The 20,148-nt window shown below is 39.1% G+C and overlaps 1 protein-coding gene across 1 annotated transcript in view; it reads left to right on the forward strand.

Moving 5' to 3' along the window:
* The first annotated feature begins 5,082 nt into the window (after positions 1-5,082).
* LOC150081923 (A-type potassium channel modulatory protein KCNIP1-like) overlaps positions 5,083-20,148 on the forward strand; it is a 137,816-nt gene continuing 122,750 nt past the window's right edge. The window contains exon 1 of the mRNA XM_090379826.1: positions 5,083-5,569. Coding sequence (XP_090235952.1) covers positions 5,371-5,569 — 199 coding nt within the window. The 5' untranslated portion in view covers positions 5,083-5,370. The remainder of the gene's footprint in view (positions 5,570-20,148) is intronic.

A 20,148-nucleotide genomic window follows, 5' to 3' on the forward strand; every position in this document is an offset into this window, starting at 1 on the left:
GTTGTCTGGCCATTACACTTTGGCCTTTGTCAAACTCGCTTAAGTCCGCTGCCTTTTCCAGCTGAAGAACAAGAGTAACACTGATTAACTGAGCTCAGTATCAGGTGTTTTTTATACTGCGTCCCGACCCGCGCATGCGCTGTAGTTCACCTGCAGTTGCTTCGATTTGCATAACGACTGGCTGGTCATAATGTGTTGGCTCATCGGTGTACAGTATAAGCGAGCAGAGATGCTACTGACAGAGCTGCACACGAGCGCGCGTCTCTAGGGGACTTCACAAAATATTGGGAGTTTCTCGGAAGGAGCTGATCATAGCTGTTTCGAAACGACTAACTTTATTATACATAATATTAAAAGTTTTTATTATATAAATACTACCACTTAAATATCACATAATAAAGTTCAGAAGGCTTTTTACGAGTAGAAATTACCCTTCGAGAAAGTTATATGATACTAATTAGCCAGAAAATTTCCATTAGCTTTTCCCGGATATTCAGTACGTGTGCCCGGCCCTATCCTCTCCCAAATGAATTATGCAGACACTCGAATGTAGCTAATTAGGTTTACGTGGACATAAATACAATTTTCCGCTTTTCCATGGGTCGATTCAATCACAGATTGGCTCGCTATTAAATCAGTGAAATAACGTACGATTATAGCTTTTGTAATCCCACCCAACTAGAAAAATCCTGGAATAGTTCTATGAATATGAAAAGAAACTTTCCTGCCCACCCCTGACAAGTTTTCCACATTTCACTAATTGGTTTCCTCATTATTTTCTGTTCTTTTTCCTTTTCTAACTCCAGTTTTTTTCTGCCACAAGTGAAAAGTTGTGATGACACAGAAAAGCTGTTATCTTTCGTCTCTGTCTTTACTACACCTGGAGTTTTAGGCTAGTCAGAGATAAGAATCTCGGCGAAACTTGGTTTTCTTGTAGTGATAGTGATTAATGAGAGCATCTCTTCCAACAAGAAACAAACAATAAAAACAGATGGTCGTAGAGCACGATTTATTTTGTCTCTACATTATTTCAACAATTCTTTTATCTGGGGACACTCAATACATTACGTTGTTTCATTCATAATTGTAAAATTAAAACTGACTGACAGAATCTTCTCTCTTGGCGGTTACTGAAAAGACATCTAAAGGCATAAAATGGATGGAAGGTCAGGACTCGGTTTTTCATTCTACAAAACAGGAGGATCAACTCACGGAAAACAAATGATTAAATAAATAAATGTAAATTAATATTTATATTTACTTAATCAAGCCTGCCGAACCATGTTTTGGGATCTTTATCTTCTAAACGTACTAATAAATAAAAGAAAAATACTGCGATGGTGGAAAGATCAATAAGTAAACTTGAAAACGGTGCGCTGATCTTACTAACTCCACATCACAATTTTCTGTGCATATGGTAAGAGATGCTTGTGGCACCACCACAAGCGTCAATGGATCTAGCAAGCGTCACTCAAGGAGTTCTAGTATTGGAGGTATTATGACATAGAACCTCAGAATATTTTATAGTATGGGAAGTAGGTAGCATTATGGCATGGAGCCTCAGAAGTCTCCATGGATGAGACGTCCTTCAAAGGAGAACTTTTAAGTCTCAGGATATTTTGGGCTACATCAGAAATGGCAGCTTTATTGCCAAGGAGGATGTGTCACCCCATTTTCAGGCATTTTCCATGCTTTAAAATCCATGTTGTTCAAGAACAGGTGGAATACCCTTGAATGCGTACGTTAATATCAGCGCACGAGTTCATGCAATTTTGTACTGCTGTAAAGTTTCTAATATTTTGGCCAGTACTTGTATAGTGATTTCCATTTTCTCGTTTACATCCATCACTTGGCTTTCTCAATACCTCTGAAGGAATACTATTTCATGTCTGTCTCTTTCCTTCTTACTTTCTTATGGGCACGTATAGAGTTCAACTTGTAGATTTTATCTAATTTTATTCCAAGGTTTAATACAGGAGACTGGAGTTAACATCGGAAGGAGGAAAGTCAATAAGACGATACTAGCAGAGGACAGCGATCGATGTTTCTGAGAGACAAGCGACTGAGATCATAGGCTGTCTTGTCTCCAGACACGAATCACGTCAGCTCTATCAATGTCACTGCGTACGGCCTTCCTCAAGCTTTACGGTAGTTATTATGCAGATTCAGCCTTTGAAGTAAAAACCAAGTTTTACAGCAAGGATGAAGTTGAAAAACTGTATGCAAAGTAGACGAACTATTTCTTAAACTTTAAATATCTTCCTTCTAAATTGTCCTTATCCAAGGTACAAACTCGAAGAGTCTCTTTTTTCTCTCTCTCGGTCCACTTATTTTAATCTGGTGATAAATTAATTAAAAATATCTAATAAAATCATTTCAGCATCGAGATCGAAGCAGCTGATGATATTTCATACTGAAGTATCTCCCTACCCTCAACTCGCATTAACAAATGGACTAAATTTCAAAATAAAATAAATAACTTTGAATCACTGTGCTACCCACGAGGCGTAATGCTCTCGTGGTAGCACATAACTGATATAATCATGGTCCTCCTCACAACGGGTGGAAAAGACCTGAGTTGGAATCCTGTCAATGACGCAACGAAATTTTTATGGACTTTTTCACAACGTGACTGAGTTAGTCGGTTTCAGGCGAGGGTAGTATAGTTATTCCCCCAGAAACTCGGGTTTTACGTTTAGCAAACAGGCAAATCAACCACAAAACACATACGCAATTTACAGACGTAGTACATTCAGTGCAATATGATCTAAGTCGCGGATGCGCCTAAAATCCTACCACAACAACCAGAAGGTATATGATAGATACATCGAATGGTCACATTATTAGGCAACTACCCGTTTCATGAAATGGAGTAAAAGCATAACGTGTTCGTAACATTCAGTATAAAGTAGGAGGATAGAAAATTAAGGATTTTGTGCATTTGGAATTCAGTGCGAGAAGAATGGTCAAGACGAAAGATTTAAATGGCTCTGAATGCGGCAAGACAGTCGGTACCAGACACAATGGTATGAGTATCTTGGAGTCACAGATGGGGTATGATGCTATGATCTGGTTCCAGTAATAGACAAGGATAGTCCAATTGGAGTACAAGAATATGGCAAAAACGGCATGAGTCCATAGACCTCTTTTTGCCAGATGTCAACGACGAAGGCAGCAATGTGATGGTATGGGAACTGTTTTCCTGATGCACATTGAACCCATTGATATCAGTGGAGCATATTTGGCATTACACCAGTGACAGAAACATTAGATTTTCAGATTTGTGGAGCCAGTGATGCAGAGTAATGAATCATGCTAAGCAGTTCCAGCATCAAGTAGACACACCAATGTGGGGTATACCCAAAGAAAACAGTTTCATCCAAATTACATTGCACGCAGTAAATTTCGATAACAGTGTGATTGCATGGGCTTGCTTTACGTAATTTGAATTTAGTTGGTTATGTTATCGATGATAACTGGTTATGTTATCGATGAGGCCATGAATGTAACTCTCTGCCCGGGACCTTCTGAATAATTTTACCTTGCTTGCATTGTGTCATTTCTTTGGAGAAGGGGGCCCTTTTGCTAAATCTTTATAAATAACTGAGATCCAAAACATGACGTCCTAGTTCAAACAGCGAATATGCTACAGCCTTAAGAAAGAAGTACAATAAAATTCTAATCTCCATATAACCAAAACCATAAAGTGACCCCCTCCAGGATAACTGCTGTCATTAAATCCCATTGGGATTAAACCTCTTGTAAACGAATGTTTTTTCTTTTTTAATTTAGTGTCCAAATACATGTAGGATCGAAGTGTTCCATGTAGGCAACTATAACGATCCTGAATGTTTTAATATGAATTAGTTATTCAGATCTTTACGTTAAAATCAACAGGTAAAAAGCCGCAACAGAATAAGATAATTTTATAACACAGCGATTGACAATTTTATTAAAAAATTATAATAATATCAGAATTTACAAGTTCAGTAATTACGAATTAGAGGAGCTGGTAAATGAAACGCTTCTGGATTAAAGAATCCACTTTCTCCTACAGAAATCTCACAAACATTTATATGTCAGCTTCAGTTATGTGTGCATGTAAAATCCTAAATTGATATGTTGAAAAAAATTTGCATATTACATGTTATGTGAATCTTCCACCGAGATATCGATCAAATGGTGGTCAACGTAAAAAAATTTAAAACTTATTAACTCAAGCTTAAAAACTTTTTAAGCACTATTCACGTTCTAATATATCCAAATAATAACATTCATAACACCAGAATGAAATACAGACATGATGATACCATCTTTAAGTAATCTCTGTCCAACAAGATCTCTCTTTTCGGGTATCTCTCATTTTGCTGACGAGGCCACGCTTTATGAGTGGAATTCAACCAAATTGCAAAAATACCTTTGTGACATTCCAGAGTGCAGTTATGTAAATTGATTCCCTGCTACAAACTATGTTAACTTTTATCTCATTATTAAACAAGCATTCTAAACAGTCCTTAAGATGAATTTTCTTTTTTCAGATCAACAAGAAGACAGGATCGTTCTCAAGCTTACAATTGTTTACGTCACTTTCTCAGTTTTCGAGGGGACCCTTCTGCCTGCCGCTAGTTTTCACTCTACCAACATCTACAGCTCACAAGAAGGATGAAATTGAAGCTATAAAACAATCACGTGATTAATAAAATACCAACTCAATCTCCAGCTTGATATTTTCGACGATTTTAACATAACTTCTACATTTCTGGAAGGACCCGCACTCTACACTACTTAAGGATTCGAAATTCCGACGTTACGTGTGGGATGTGCGAGCACGTGTATATCGGATACAGTTCGGAGTCATCTGATGCCATCTTGGAAAGGGGAAGCTGAGCTCAACAAAAAATAAGCAATTAACTGGCACGCTGCTAACGAAATCAGCAACTGACAGGGGTGCTTACACGTGTTGCGCTCTTCTGCCGTTGCTTAGCAACCAATTAGTTGTTCGAGCAACGGTATTCCCTCCCTCTTCTTTTCCCCGGCCGTTCCCGCGAGGACTGGAGAACGAGAATGAAAGTTTCAGTCGGCTGCTGCCTGGCTCTCTGGTAACTCCTCATCCGTACCTCGAGAGGCCGCAGCTGACGCTCAACGAGCAAGCTGGTACCGACGTAACAGGTGCGGCAGTAGTTGATTACTTTGCTTCCGACCACATCTAGTGCTCCATCGTAGTCCCTTACATCCACGCCTCTGATCGCCCGAACCTGTCCCATTTTTTTTTTCTTCTCTTCCTCTTCTTTACCAATTCCAGTTTGCCTCGGACCCCGCCGACGATCCGGCTTTCAGCCGTGGTCGCCATCGTGATACAGAACATTCTAGATGTCCCAGGAAGACGAGGAAATCATCGGCAACGCCAATGACCTGTACTTGCCAGCACTGGTGACCGCGCGTAACCATCTGAACAATAACTACACCACCAGTCGCTTGTATGACTTCATGGGGGCGACCACGTCGCTGTTTGCCTTCTATCATCGACTCCTGAGGTTTGTTCGCAGGGCTTGGAGCGGCATGCGCTTCGGTACGGTAGGCCTTTCTCTTTATTTTCTAAGAAGTTTCTTGCATTTGTGATAAAGCTAGTTGTTTGATTTAAATTAATTTCTTATTATGGATAACCTCACTAACGTCTTTGGAAAGGTTATAAGAGGAAATGCTTTTGTTTTGCTTTAAATGCCAAGATTATTTAATGATACGTAAACATATGTTTAAAGGATTATTACAAGAATGGATTCTAAAAGGAGTGTCAGTTTTAAAAATGATCTGGTTTAAAAATGAAAATTTCAAATATTAAAACTTATAAAAACAATTTAACTAATTTCAAGCATACCAAGTTGACAATGAAATATAATGATTTCATGTTCTTTAGTTATCCATCTCCTGTATAGCTTTGTATTTCGAAAATTAAATATTCTGATAAAACTATCAGTAACATAACCTGGAATATTTTAAAAGTGAATTCAAGTTTTAAAGGATATAAAATTTAACTAACTGAGAGCATGCGTACATACTTTGTTGTATATATTTTAGCAATTTTGAAGTTATCCGAAATTCAACTCAACTTAGATAACCAGTTCTCGTAATGGATAAATATTCGTACGAATGACAGCGATGAACACGAGACCTGGAAGCTAAACAGCAAGCGATGCGGAATTGGAAACGAACTTAACTCACATAGCATGGTCAGTAGCCGAAGAAAAATTCTTTACCTTGGTCTCAAGCTAAAAGTAAACGAAATTTGTACCAAATGAAACAAGTTTCAGTACAAATTTGGTCTCAAGCTAAAAGTAAACGAAATTTGTACCAAATGAAACAAGTTTCAGTTCAAATTTACTTTCATACACTGGTGTATATCTGCAACTATGAGTGTCTGGTAATGCACTCGAATCAGCGACCCATTCAATTGTCTAAATTTAAATAACCGTTACCATACGTATATTAGGGGTGCGTACTAACGCTTCTGCTAAACAATAGGGCACGTCGGATATTCTGTAAGCGTTGTGAGTGATGCGCATACGGGACAGCAATATTGATGAGTGACATCTATTCTTCACGATTATTGTTGTAGGATTTTAGGTGCATTAGCGGATTAACCATGTTGTGGCGTACATCGTATGTCTGTAAATTCGTGTTCTGTGGTGGATTTACTGTTTGCCGGACGAAAAACCTGAGTTTCCGGGAGAAAAATCATGCTGTCCTCGCTCGAGACCGACTAGCTCAGCAACGTTGTGAAAAAGATCCATAAAAATTCCTCACATCATTGGGGAGATTCGAACTCAGGTCTTTTCCATCCGATGCGGAGAGGACGCTGATTATACCAGTTGTACTATACACGAGGGTATTACTCACGAAAGATGAAGCAGAGTCTGCGCTGGCGGCACAGTGGTATCATTACCATCCTCCCCACACCAGGTTTAAAAGGCCCAGGTTCGAATCCCGTCGATGACTCGAGGAACTTTAATGGGCTTTTTTCACTCGGTTGCTGTATCAGTCGGTCTCAGGCGTAGATAGCAAGATTTTTTCTTCCAGAAGCTGGGTTTTTTTCCTCTTCCAGCAAAACAGGCAAACCGACCAGAGAGCACACGCAATTTATAGACATAATACATTTGTACATATATGGGTATATGTAAGAAATTACGGGTGGCCCTAATAAAATAAATTGAATTTTTTTTTTTTTTTTTTTTTTTAAAGACGAAGTGAAGGACGCTATCAAACAACTTGGCTGCCAAGCAATCATAATTAAGATTTTTATGAACAGATTATAAAAATTCTGGTTTACAAATGGAACAAGTGCCTAAACTGCAGGTTTTTTTTTTTTTTTTTTTTTGTTAGTTGTTGGCGCATCGGCTTCTGTGGCCATAATGCACCTCCCAAAGTTTTGCATTTTACTCTGATCCAAGCCCGAGGCGGAATTCGAATCCGCGACCTTTGGGTTGCCAGGCAGACACTTTTACCTACCTGGCTAGTCCGGTCGGCCTAAACTGCGGTGGAGAAAGTTATATGAATAAAGGTACGAGTTATTGGTAAAAAATAATTTATTCATCCTCTTAAAACTTTCCACCACATCACGGCTGAATCGTCGATTAGAAGTTTAGGGAGTGGATATCTTTCCTTCATGAATACATGCCAGCTTATCGTATTTAGAATAGACTAAACGTTCTCTAAGTTTCATTTTCCCAGCTCACAGAGTTGAGAAGATCCAATTATAAAATTATAAAATTACCAATTATAAAATTATCCAATTATAAAATTATTTATCGGAGTAATATTCAATCGCCTTTAAGTTTTGAGGCTTTAAATTTCCTACACTACTACAGGATTATACAAACTCTCTCAGAAGAGCCAGATCACTGAAAGAATGTATAATACAGCAGGATCAAAATTACAAGTACAGTTCTAGATTTAACTTGTATTAGCAGCTCGTTACAGCAGGCGACCAATATTCTCTCGAAGGATTTGCCTCGTAGCATTTGCAGTGGTCTTGATATCCAACTCAATGAAGCGCACGACGTTTCATTAACCAGAGATCACGTGACATAGATCCAACGTCATAGAGATCATGCGTGTATTCATGTAACTGTTCAGTGTAGCGGTGGCACCTGGAACAGAGTTCAACTCCGCTAGTTATCATCGTACTGTTTACAGAATGCTGTAGTTTGCCCGAATGTAAACACATGAGGTTTGTATGTGCCACCTTAACAGGGAAGCAGCAAAACGGTACCCATCCTCAGCACGAGGAGGTGGGCCTATATTAACTTAAAAGGGGCAGATCCCGCACCCACAGAAGGCAGTGCCAGCAGATTCCTCTAGTTGCCCAAACTAGAGAAAAAAGATCAACAGTCTTTACTGATTTTCCGGATTCATCCTTTGTTGTGATTTCATATGCGTTCACTTGGAGAACCAGGAGCGCAACAGCTGTAGGTAGGAATTTCCGTTGATGGGCAACAGAAATTCTATACAAATCTATACATTTCTGAATGCTTCAATGTTTTGAGTTAGAGCGGCAAGGTTCTTGCACTCTGCGCAAACCCCTATGAAAGCGTCATTGGCGAAACTTTTTTAATGAAGGATACTATTCTTTCATAAAAGTTGGCGTCCAAGATCAAGGAATAGCCAGCATGACAGCCGGACTTTTAGTTAGGAGCAGGTATAAAAGTATTTCAGTGGAATTACCTAGTTCCATCAAAATATAAGCTTCTTTAGAACAGTATGCATGTTATTGTTGCTGGAACTTGATATTGAGTAGTACTTTTTTTTTTTTTTTTTTGCCCGGACCACTTTTTGGTTTTCAAGATATTCATATTTAAGTTGTTTTTTTTCCCTTTAATTTTAATAAATCGTAGATTAAACAGATTAATAATGTAATGAAAAGGCAAGAAATCTCTACTCTCCTGATCAAAATATTGAAACTATTGGCGTGATCCAAGTACTGAAACTATTGCGTGAATCCTTTATGGTGATATTTCTTAAAGACAAAAAACACTGGTCAACCTTTTCATAGTCATCACAACAGATTTAAGGCGTAAGAAAGTCGTATTATTTATCGAGGAAGAACAAACAATCAAGAAGTAAGCAAATTTCGTCAATGTCAATCATTCTTACCCTATTTCGCCTATATGGGATATTTGAAAAATTCTGAGCATTTGATAGGAATCTCTTCCTTTCTAATCAAGTTTTATCAATTTGGCTAATGTTCTATTCTGTTTTCACTATCCTTTGATATAGTAGAAGAAGCGATCTATATTCCAATTTTCCTTATACTCTTTGCACTGATTCCATGTTAATCGCAGCTGAAAACAGTCATGAAATTTCTTCTGACATTTCTTTCTATGTCCTTGTCTTCAATTTCTAAAGTGAACAGAGGACTGTGCTAACGAACACCCTTTTCAATTCATCTCGCAGATGCTTATTGCGATCGAGATACGCAGATTGGTTTGGGTAGGGCAGATTCTTGAAGGATTCCTAGTGTTCCTCAAACCACCCTTTCAGATATTTTTTTGCTGTGGATGGCAGCACTGTCAACAATAGCATTGATCCACAACGTTCAGATATGCTGTGGAATTCACGATGCCCTCACGGGACCAGAGGACTTGCATGAAAACCCAACCATTACGCCTCCTCCAGAAGCTAATATTATCAGCACATAATAGGATAGGTTCTGTGCCTTGTTTTGTTTCCTCAATATGCGCGCTCTTCCTTCGGCGCTGAAAAATGTAAATAGGAATTCATTGGATCATATCATCCTTTGAGTTCTTGGTATAAATGCATCCATATTTTCCGGTTTGTGTCCGAGTTCAGTGACCTTCTTGAAGTTCTCCTACTTCTGTAGTGCATTCCTTGGGTTCTTCTCATGGTGCATGTACTGGTGCCTGGTAGTCCCGCATTCAATGCAGAAGTTAATTGCTGCGTCGTTTAGAGGCTTGGGTGTACTTGGGCGTACACCCAAGCCTCAATGCTCCTAATAAAGTGGCCAGGCAGTGTACGTGTTAAAAATGACGGATACGTGGTTATTCATAATGAATTGATAAGAAATGAGAAGCCACTAATTAAATCACGTGAATGATTATTCCCTTTAAAGTCAATCAAGTGGTCTAATTAGTGCTCTGCAATTGTTATTAATTCATTGATAATTTTATGCAAGGTGGGGCATCTCATTTTTCCTGGGATGTGCGAGCAGGGATGCATGAAAATTTCTAGGACAGTAAATTAGAAGACGTGATGTGGTTGAAGGCCTACGTACAGTTCACCTCTTGCGACTGCTTTCTGTAGAGGTGGGCTAAGAAAGACGGTTTTCGCAACAGATCTAAAGACTTTGATGAATTAAGTGAATAAATTAACCTTTCTCAACAATGTTCCTTAAAGAAATCTACAAGCAGCAATAAAGAACATTCATGTCCATCTGAGGAAACGTTATGGGCGTATAAAGTGCATGTGAATATTTCTAACTGAAAACTATACTTATTACTGTGTAATTTAAAATACATATTAAATTACGTAAGTAGGGGAGTCGTAAAAACGAAATAAGCAATGATAATTTGTATTTTTTAAATGTGTAAATATTTATCCTTATACTGCATTTAAATAAACTGCAAAATATAACAATTACTAATACCACACTGGCGTGCAAAATTTAAGGACTAGTCAGGTTTTCACCTGTGGCTTCTCATAGGAGTGTCCTGGATATGGGAAACGCATACCAAAGGAACCTAGTGACGTACAGAATGATGAAGGAAACAACATCGACACAACAACGGAAACAAAACGTTACAGTGAGACTTTATTCAAAAATGGCAACATAGCACTGGCTACCATGATACAGATGCATCACTGCCAAAGATGGAACAAAGGGAAGAGGTGGTCCTCAGTAGGAGATATGGCTACCCCTAATGTCGATGCAGGCTTTGCACCGCCTGTCCATATTTAGAACAATGTTGTTGATAAGTTCTTGCGGTAACATCGTCCGTTCCTCTGTCAGCGCCATCTTCAGCTGGTGAACATTTTCTGGTGGGTGTGGACGTGACGCTAGGCATCTCCCCTGAGCGTCCCATATGTGTTCGATGGGATTTAGATCGGCGAACTGACAGGCCAATCCATACGAACAATGTCCTCACTTTCCAAAAGCATATCAACAGCTGTAGTGCGATGGGGTGTGGCGTTATCATCCATAAATACGAACTCGGGGCCAATGGCACCTCGGAACAGACGCACATGGGGAAGGATTACCTCAGTACAGTAGCGTGCACCGGTTACAGTACTGCCTTCCAATATCTGGAGTTGTGTACGGCCACGTCCATCAAAGATAACGCCTTCCCAGACGAGAACATCTCGACCGCCATATCGATCCCTTTCAGTGATGTTTGCTGGGGTGATACCGTGTGCCAACCTCTCGCCAGATTATCTAACGTTCAGAATCGCTGCTGAGACTGAATCTACTCTCATCAGTAAAGAGTACCTTGAGTAAAGATTTTTTTGTGGTTGTAACCTTTAAAAATAGTGTTAGTCCATCCTTAAGTTTTGCACACCAGTGTACATTTATAAATAACATCAGAAGACAAATGTATCTCTCACGCAACGACTGCCAGGAACAATCAGACAACATAAAATTCTTCAAATTTTTTATGTTGATTGACGGTTACTCGTTACTGAAAGCAATATATGTCTTTTACTCACATTTCTACTTTGTTGTGGATTTTATTTGGAAGTAACAAAAATACCTCAAGAAAGTAGAAAATACAGAACAAATAAAATCTTCTGAATATTGTTGGGGGGAAAAATCCAGTAATCGCTCGCCGAGCGAAAATAAAACTGTTTCGTGGATTTTGACACGCGTACAATCTAATTTTCAGTTGACAGTCGTACTATCTGAAAGATTTACGCTGTGTCCAGCAGCGTAATGTATGCATGTCCAAGACACAGGAGTCTTCGTCTGCCTTGGACATATGCATATTGGATGGCCATATGCCAATGAAATTCGGCCTTAAGTTTTCCCACTAATATATAGAACCTTTTACCTTTTACTAGCTGTTTGACTTCAACTCGTAATCAGTGGTATGCTGGACGATGGTATTATATCTATTGGAAATCAGTGCGAGTAAAGCAAATAACGAAGCAAGCAGAAACTATAAGGGAATTCTTTTCCTCATCTATAGAAAATCACCCGTAGTTGAAGCTTAGAAACTCCAAAAATGTGTCGTATAGAGACAGATAAGTCCGAGAGAAAAGTAGTTGCATATTGTGTCAGTTAACTGGTCACCTTTATTTTCTTTGTTTTTCATTAGCTTTGATATTTCCTCGGGTTTATGGCCCTCCTGGGTTGCACAGTGGATATAATCACCGTCTTCTCTACACCGGGTAGAAAGGCTGAATTCGAATTCTGTCCGTGACGATAGAAATGCTTGTGGGTTTTTTTCACAATGTGGTTTAGTCAGTCAATCTCAGAGGAGGGTTAAATGGTCTTTTTCTCCGGGAAACTCGAGTTTTTCGCACTGAAAATTGACCGACGGCAGAGTACACGCAATTTAATATACTGAGGTTTTAGCCTTAGTTGCTTTGGCGCTTACCATAGATACATACATACATACATGCTCTACAGACTTCGTTGTTTCTCAAGCAATGGTGGAACTAGGACGAGATAACTAAGGCAAACACCAGGGACTCGTTCTTCACAGGATAGGAGAAAGAATCTACCATTAAAAAGTCTGCGGACGAGCCTGAATGTACAAAGGTTGATCATTTAATTCGCGGAATGCGCCTATCTTGATTTTAATCTACGTCGCTAAGGTCTGCCGATGTTCTTTCCTTTTCGAAATAATCTCCTTTACACTTCGCCATCAGTGGACCCGCTCGTAAATGAAGCACTTCCGAAAGCTATTGATAAATCTTAGAGAGTGGTCTTTGTGGCCACAGAATCTCGACCCTCTTTAATGCGCTTTTGCCACTTGAAAGTTGGAGTTTTCTTACTTGTGTCTGTAAGTCTCTGAGATTGCTCCCTCAGTCTCTGCAGCAGTCGTACAACGTCTAACAGAATAGCGTATAAAAAACGTTGATCAGTCGTCAGATCTTCCATTATGCAGCTCACAAAGCAGTTCAATCTAACGACACATATAAAGCCACTTTACTAAAATCCTACAACAACCAACCAATGAGTATATAATGTGTTATTCCATTCGGATATTAAATTATGTTACCATATTTGTATATGTATTACCATGTTTCATTTCATGATATTTCAGTATGATGATTTTTATTATTAATGTATATAGTAATCCTGAATTTGGCTGAATTTTCCAACATAGATTCTTTCTCATATCTACGATAATTTATATGATACTCGGCCCAAAGATAGCTCATATTTAACAATAAAATTGAAAACAAATACATTAAGTGGACACTTTATAAGGTACACTTACCTAATAGCGAGTAGGACCAACTTTAACCATTAAAACAGCTTGGATTCTCAGTGGCATAGCCCGAGTTGTCAAAAGTGTGCCACGGGGATGCTGGTACATGGTGACTGCCTGCACGAGTAGCACAATGGTATCGTCACCGTCCTCCCCACACTGGGTGGAAAAGGCCCGGGTTCGAATCCCGTCGATGACGCGAGGAACTTTAATGGGCTTTTTCACTCCGTGGCTGAGTTAATCGGTCTCAGGCATAGATAGCAAGGTTTTTTTCCCAGAAACTGGGGTTTTCCGTCCAGCAAAACAGGCAAACCGACCATAGAACGCACGCAATTAATAGACATAAGACACACAGCACGGCAGATGAATTTAATTATTCGGGTGGCCTAAAAATAATAGTTTGGTACATGGTGACTCAACTGCTTCCCGTAGTTGTTGCAAATTAGATGGTTCTGGAGCTCTAATCCGAAGAGCTCGTTTCATCTTATCCCATAGGTATTCACTGGAGTGAGATACGATGACTGGGGAGGCCATCTCAGTGGCTAAATTCACTTTCATGTTTCTGTAACCAGTTCTATACAATTTTGGCCTTGTGACATGGCGCACTATAATGTTGGAAGAACCTATTTGCAGATGGACACACTGCAGCCACGAAGAGATGCGCCTAATCGGAAAAAATCTGCAGATAACCCTGTGACAAACAAATATTGCTCTAACGATATTAAGGGGTCCAATGTAGACTCATTCTGTTTTCGTTATATTCTGATCTTGCATCTGCATTAAACACCAGATTTTTTGCTCTGTTCTTTTTCTAAAAAATAATATACTTAGTACCATACTGTATTCGCTGTAAAGTTCAGAATTTCAATTAATAAATTCAAAACCACAAAAACTAACTCATTTTTAGATCATATTACTATCATTATTTATAGGTAGACTAATGATCAGGTATACGAAAACTTGTTCGGAAAAGTGGGACCGGAGTCAATGGGAAAAAGCTAATTTACTCTCTTCGTGTATTGATTGCTAAATATTCAAATGGGAGTTATATCTTTGATGTTTGGCGTTGTTTACAAATTTAATCTGGTTTAAGGGAAGTAATCAGGATTTTCGGGCTGTTGCTATTATTAGTATTATACAGCAGTAACAAAAATAAAAATGGGGAATAATAATTTCTCCCGCACCAATCGGCTTACTGGAATCCCGTGGAGGCTCTCCACACAAAATTAGGTACGATAAATCTCGCCAACAGAAGACAATTAAGGAAATTAACTCTGTGATTTGGAGAGTCTCCTGATGCCCCTGCTGACGTCACAGACGAACATGGGCATTTTATGCGAGGTATCTAATCTGCGTAGATCATAGAAAGTGCACATTGTTGATAGAAGCGCGTGCAAATGACCAAATAACATCGGCTTTCGGCAGATTCAAGTTTAAAATCATCCGAGTAAGGAAGCTAATTAATTTCGCATTAAGACGGTCAACTGGGTTTAGAGGTGGGTATGATGAACGAATCTGAAAGCGCCATTATGGCATACCAGTTTCCTTGAAATAATGGACTCCTGATGGAAGAGCTTAAAGTTACATCGAAATTAGCTTCCCTTGCGCCTTAAGCCTGTTTTTTGTGGGCCCAAGGAACGCCGTTATGAATTTCGAAAGTGAGTAAGCAGCGTCAAAGGCTAATTTCCGCTACCAGTTGACGCTGTATCAATGTTATCCAGAAAACAAAATATTCCAAAATAATGTTATTGAGATCAAAATCGTTCCATATGTTATTCACGACTTATCCACAGCTACAAATTCAGTCGATGGACAATGCAATGTGGTATGCAAACGTGTTCATCAGCTTAAATACGACACTCTTCTTGCCGTATCAAACCTTCTAACTATACAAGCGCCAGACGATTCCTTCCCTTGCGTCCGAGTTCCTTCCCCGAAACCAGAAGATCTGAAAAGTCAGGAAGGCATTGCCTTTCCTCTGCTAATGAGTAACGTTCAGCAACACACGTGTTGAAAAGTGTTAATCACTTAAGACATGGGAAAGACATGTTACATTCTTCCTTAAGAATATACAGAGAGAGAGAGACGTTTTTTTGACATCAAGTTAGTATTAATATTGGCAAACGATACAAGGAAGCACACTCATGCAAAATGAATTATTAAAAAAACACCCTACCCAGCCATATAACCATCTGCCCCTCTAAAATTTTCCTAATCCTTCTTTACATTTATTAAAACCACCCGCTTCCACAGCACCTGATGGAAATTTGTTCCAACAATCACTTTCTGAGCAACCCTCAGAGAAAAAAGCAACCCTCATGGGCAGCATAGTTGGTAGAATAGCCGTCTCGCCACACTGGTGGAAAAGACCCAAGTTTGAGTCCCGTCGATGACATGAGAAATTTTTGAGCCTTTTTCACAACATGGTTGAGTTAGTTAGCCTCAGGCGAGGGCACCGTGGTTTTTCTCCCGGACACACTGGTTTTTCGTCTAGCAAAATAGAAAATCGACCGCAGAACACGAGCAATTTACATACAGTATATACGGAGCAATATGGCCTTAATCGCCGATGCTCCTAAAAAAAACCATGACTAAAAGCAAATTTCTGCACATATATCTTGCAACTATTCATTTTTCAATTTAAATTTATGCCATTATGTGTGTCGTCCAAGAAAAAGCAAGGAATGCTAATGGCATCCTTACTCAATCCATTTAAAGTCTTATTCACTTCAAGCAAGTATCCTCGCAGGTGCCCAGTCTTCAGCTGCTGTAATTTGCAGAACTAAAATTTTTCATGGTAAGAATACCATTTTATGTAGTAGTAGTAGTAGTAGTAGTAGTGGCACCTGATGCAAGAAAGCAAGTGTAGGAGCTTATGCAGCATCAGCCAAAAAAAAAAAAAAAAAAAAAAATCACACCATACCCTCCAATTGCCTGTCCAGTTCCTCCTTAAATTTATTTAACCTATCAACTTCCACAACGACAGATGGAAGTTTGTTCCAGCAATTAACCACCCGCTGGCTAAAGGCAAATTTCCGCACATCTATTCTACATCTGTCCTTTCTTAATTTGAACTTATGTCCCCGTAGGTTCGTATTCTGAACAAGTGGGAGGATCCCATCAGAATTCAGCGTGCTCAACCCATTCAAGGCCTTATAGACCTCAATCAGATCACCGCGCAGGTGCCTAGTCTCCAGCCACTGCAATTTGCAGAACTTAAGCCTCTCTTGGTAAGAGGATCCCTTCATTCCCCTCACCAATCGTGTTGCTCTTCTCTGTACACGCTCAAGCAAATCTACATCCTTCCTAAAATGAGGCCTCCAGACCTGTACGCAGTACTCAAGGCGTGGCCTGACCATTGCCTTATACAGAGGGACAATCACCTCCTTTTCCCTGCTAGCAAAATTCCTATATATCATTGACAAAACCCCATGACCTGCCCTAGCAGCCTGTCTACATTGCTCAGAAACTTCATATCTGACTGCACAATTACTCCCAGGTCTTTTTCATTTTCTACCACCTTAAGTGTAGTACCACACAGTTGGTACGTTTCTCTGGGGTTACTTCTACCCATATGCAGTACTTTGCATTTGTCAAGGTTAAACTTCAGTTGCCACTTCTTAGCCCATGTACCTGACTAATCTTCCAGCTCTTCTCTACACCCGTTATAAAAGATCTACAGCCTTCTAAAATTAAGGCTTCGAAACCTATATCCAGTACTCAGGGTGTGGCCTAACCAGTGCTCTTTACAACAGGGCTCTTTATCCCGCTCGAAAAATTCTCGCTGGAAAGAATTCCATGAGCTGTCCTAGTAGTCTGTCTACACTGCTCAGAGAATTCACGTCGGACTGTACAATAGCCCTTAGGTCTTTTTCTTCTCCAGTACCTTGCATTTATCAATATGGAAACCTTAACTGCCACTTCTCGGCCCATCTAATTATTTTTTCTAGATCTTGTTGCAGTATCATACCTTGATTTTTCCCATAACCACCTGTCAATCTCTGCATCATCAGCAAACTTATAGTCGTACATTAAACTCATTATGTCTTCATGAATATCATTAATGAATGGTGATCATCAATAATAATATTAATCCAATAATAAAAATAGTAATCCAAGAAGAGCAGTGCCTACTAATAACCACTGTCTGCCTTCTGCCATTCAACTATCCCTTTATCCACAGCAATAATTTGCCCCTAACGCCTTACAAATCCATCTTACAAACTTGTAAGATGGATTTCTTACAAACTTCTAAGATAGACTTCATAGCTACTTTAATTTGCATTCTTAGCCAAAGACTCTTGTGATCGGCCTTATTTTGCCCCCTCCCCGCCCAATTAATAACTTCATTTCAGGCTAGTTTATACTTATTGTAACCCTTCATGTCCTGTTATAATTTCTAATTGTTTCATTCATTAGGCACATTAGCATATATGCCTAATGGCCAATTGTCTTCACCATGTCTGTCCGTCCGTCCACATATAATAACTCGGCTTCTAGTCGATAGGTTTTTATTTTTTAAATTAACTGATTTTCTTTATTAAACAGACGTGAGAGTCAATAACTAATTATCTTGTTAGCAATTAATTACTAATTTATTGACTACAATATACTGTATATTAAAGTAACTATTTTCACTTCGCCGCTATATCATACCTCTCAACCTAATATTCATTCTGTGTTTTGTAATACTTTGTAATGAACAGTGTAATCAACTGAAATACATGTTGAAATGCAACGTGTATTTCAGGCGCTGTGATTCCATAAATTAAACAATTGTAGTATACTGTCAATGCTTTCGTAATGCATCTTATTTATGTATCCTTATACTTAATAAAAATCGAAATATAACACGTATTAAACGTTTCTGCTGTGATTAATATTATAAGCAAGTAAGTAGATTCATGATTTATATATTTAGTAATCTGATAACAAAAAACTAGCAAAAGTCAACGATTCATTTCTGCGCATCCGCCATATTTCCCATTCAATTCTGAAATCGGCGCACAGCACCAAACGTGATATCCATTGCTTCATCCAGACAATACGGTATATGCATAGCTTATGTGATATGATTGAAAAAAGAAATATAATTATTCGAATTTTATTGGTCTGATTTTTTTCGTATATGTGCTACAAGTTTCAGTTTGCATGTGGAAAGTTAAAATTCCTCTTTATAAGACGTTAATTTACTTGCCTATTCTGTTTGTCATCACAATCATTTGGTCTCATTCTTATGTCACACTAAGCTGACCCAACGTTACACTGGTTACCTCTCAACCAAGCCTTGGAGTCTGTGCTTCTTAATCAGCAGCATAAATTCTCTGCCCTCTCTTGCCTTGTCTGTCCTTTCCGTACACATTATACTCACCATATTCAAATTCTAAATCCCCAGTGTTTGAGTGATGCCTGAGACATAGGGGACCATATATTTGCTAATCCCACGAGGATACCCACAGATCTTGTCATATCCTTCACATCTCGCTTTTCATGCTGTTGCGTGTCACAATAGAAGCAAAGAAAGAATGAATTTATCTGGAAGGGCCAAAGCTTCATTTCGAATAAAGTCTACGATAAACTGAACAATAGCTAGAAATTTAGTCTGAATGAGTCCAGGAGTTGAAACCTCAAACTACTACCACATTCTTCGCTGAGTTAAGATCTTATAATTTTTATATATTTGGGAAACAAGAAATAACATTTTCGCGGAGGGGAGATAACGGATGCTGTAGAAGTTATTTTATTTTTAACATATAATATACACAACAGGCATGCGCCCAGTTAAAGTGTATAACAGAGCAGAAAAAAAGATAACAGAACAAAGATTGTACAAAACATAAAAACAAATAGTAGAATAATACACTTTGTACACAGTGTGCATAGTATTAGGGTCAGGCGCCGCCTGTGGTTTCCCACATCTGCACCATATGTACATTGTGAAGAAATACAGAACTACTGTAAATGCCAGAAAAGTGTTCTGTGTTGAATACGTAGTTTTGTGTTGGGTTCTGTTGGGTGTCCTGGTATTTGGCCGCAGGGACCCTGGTGGAACCCCAAGTTGCCCGCACACACCGCTAGGAGGTAGCCAGACTGCCAATTATTCTCTGGCTAGTCTCTGAGAGAGAGAGAGAGAGTTAGAGCGGGTGGGCTTTAGAGTCAAGAAAAGGGGGGGACTGGTAGAAATACACTTTGTACAAGTGTTAGACACGAATACACTTTACACTTATACAAAGTGTATTTTTACCTGTCCCCCCCTTTTCTTGACTCTAAAGCCCACCCGCTCTAGCTCTCTCTCTCTCTCTTTTTTTTTTTTACACACTTTGTACAATGAAAGTTCATTCAAACGGGGAAAAGTCCAATTCACGGAAATAAAAAAGGTATTCATGACGTCAAGTCCAGCTTCATGAAAAATCGCAGAGAGCAGGTTGCTGCAGGAGACATCACACACACACGCACGAATTAATGAGGACATCTTTAGCCCAAAACTCATCCCTCAACCAATCAACTTACTCCAAATAGTTCTGTGAAACTGTTTCTTGTTCACAGCCATATCCAAGTCAAACTTGTTCATGAGTGCCAATGTTCTTTGGAAGAAGGAGTTCCTGGATATCTCTAATCTAGAGTTACCGATGTGGAATGTAGTCTTCTGTCTAGTACCCACCGCTGGAGCGTGAAGGTCAATATGGCATAGAAAATTCGGCAG

The sequence above is a fragment of the Mastigoproctus giganteus genome, chromosome 8 (genome assembly GCF_048544385.1).
Source record: "Mastigoproctus giganteus isolate SK-2022 chromosome 8, ASM4854438v1, whole genome shotgun sequence".
In the NCBI taxonomy this organism is placed as follows: Eukaryota; Metazoa; Arthropoda; class Arachnida; order Uropygi; family Thelyphonidae; genus Mastigoproctus; species Mastigoproctus giganteus.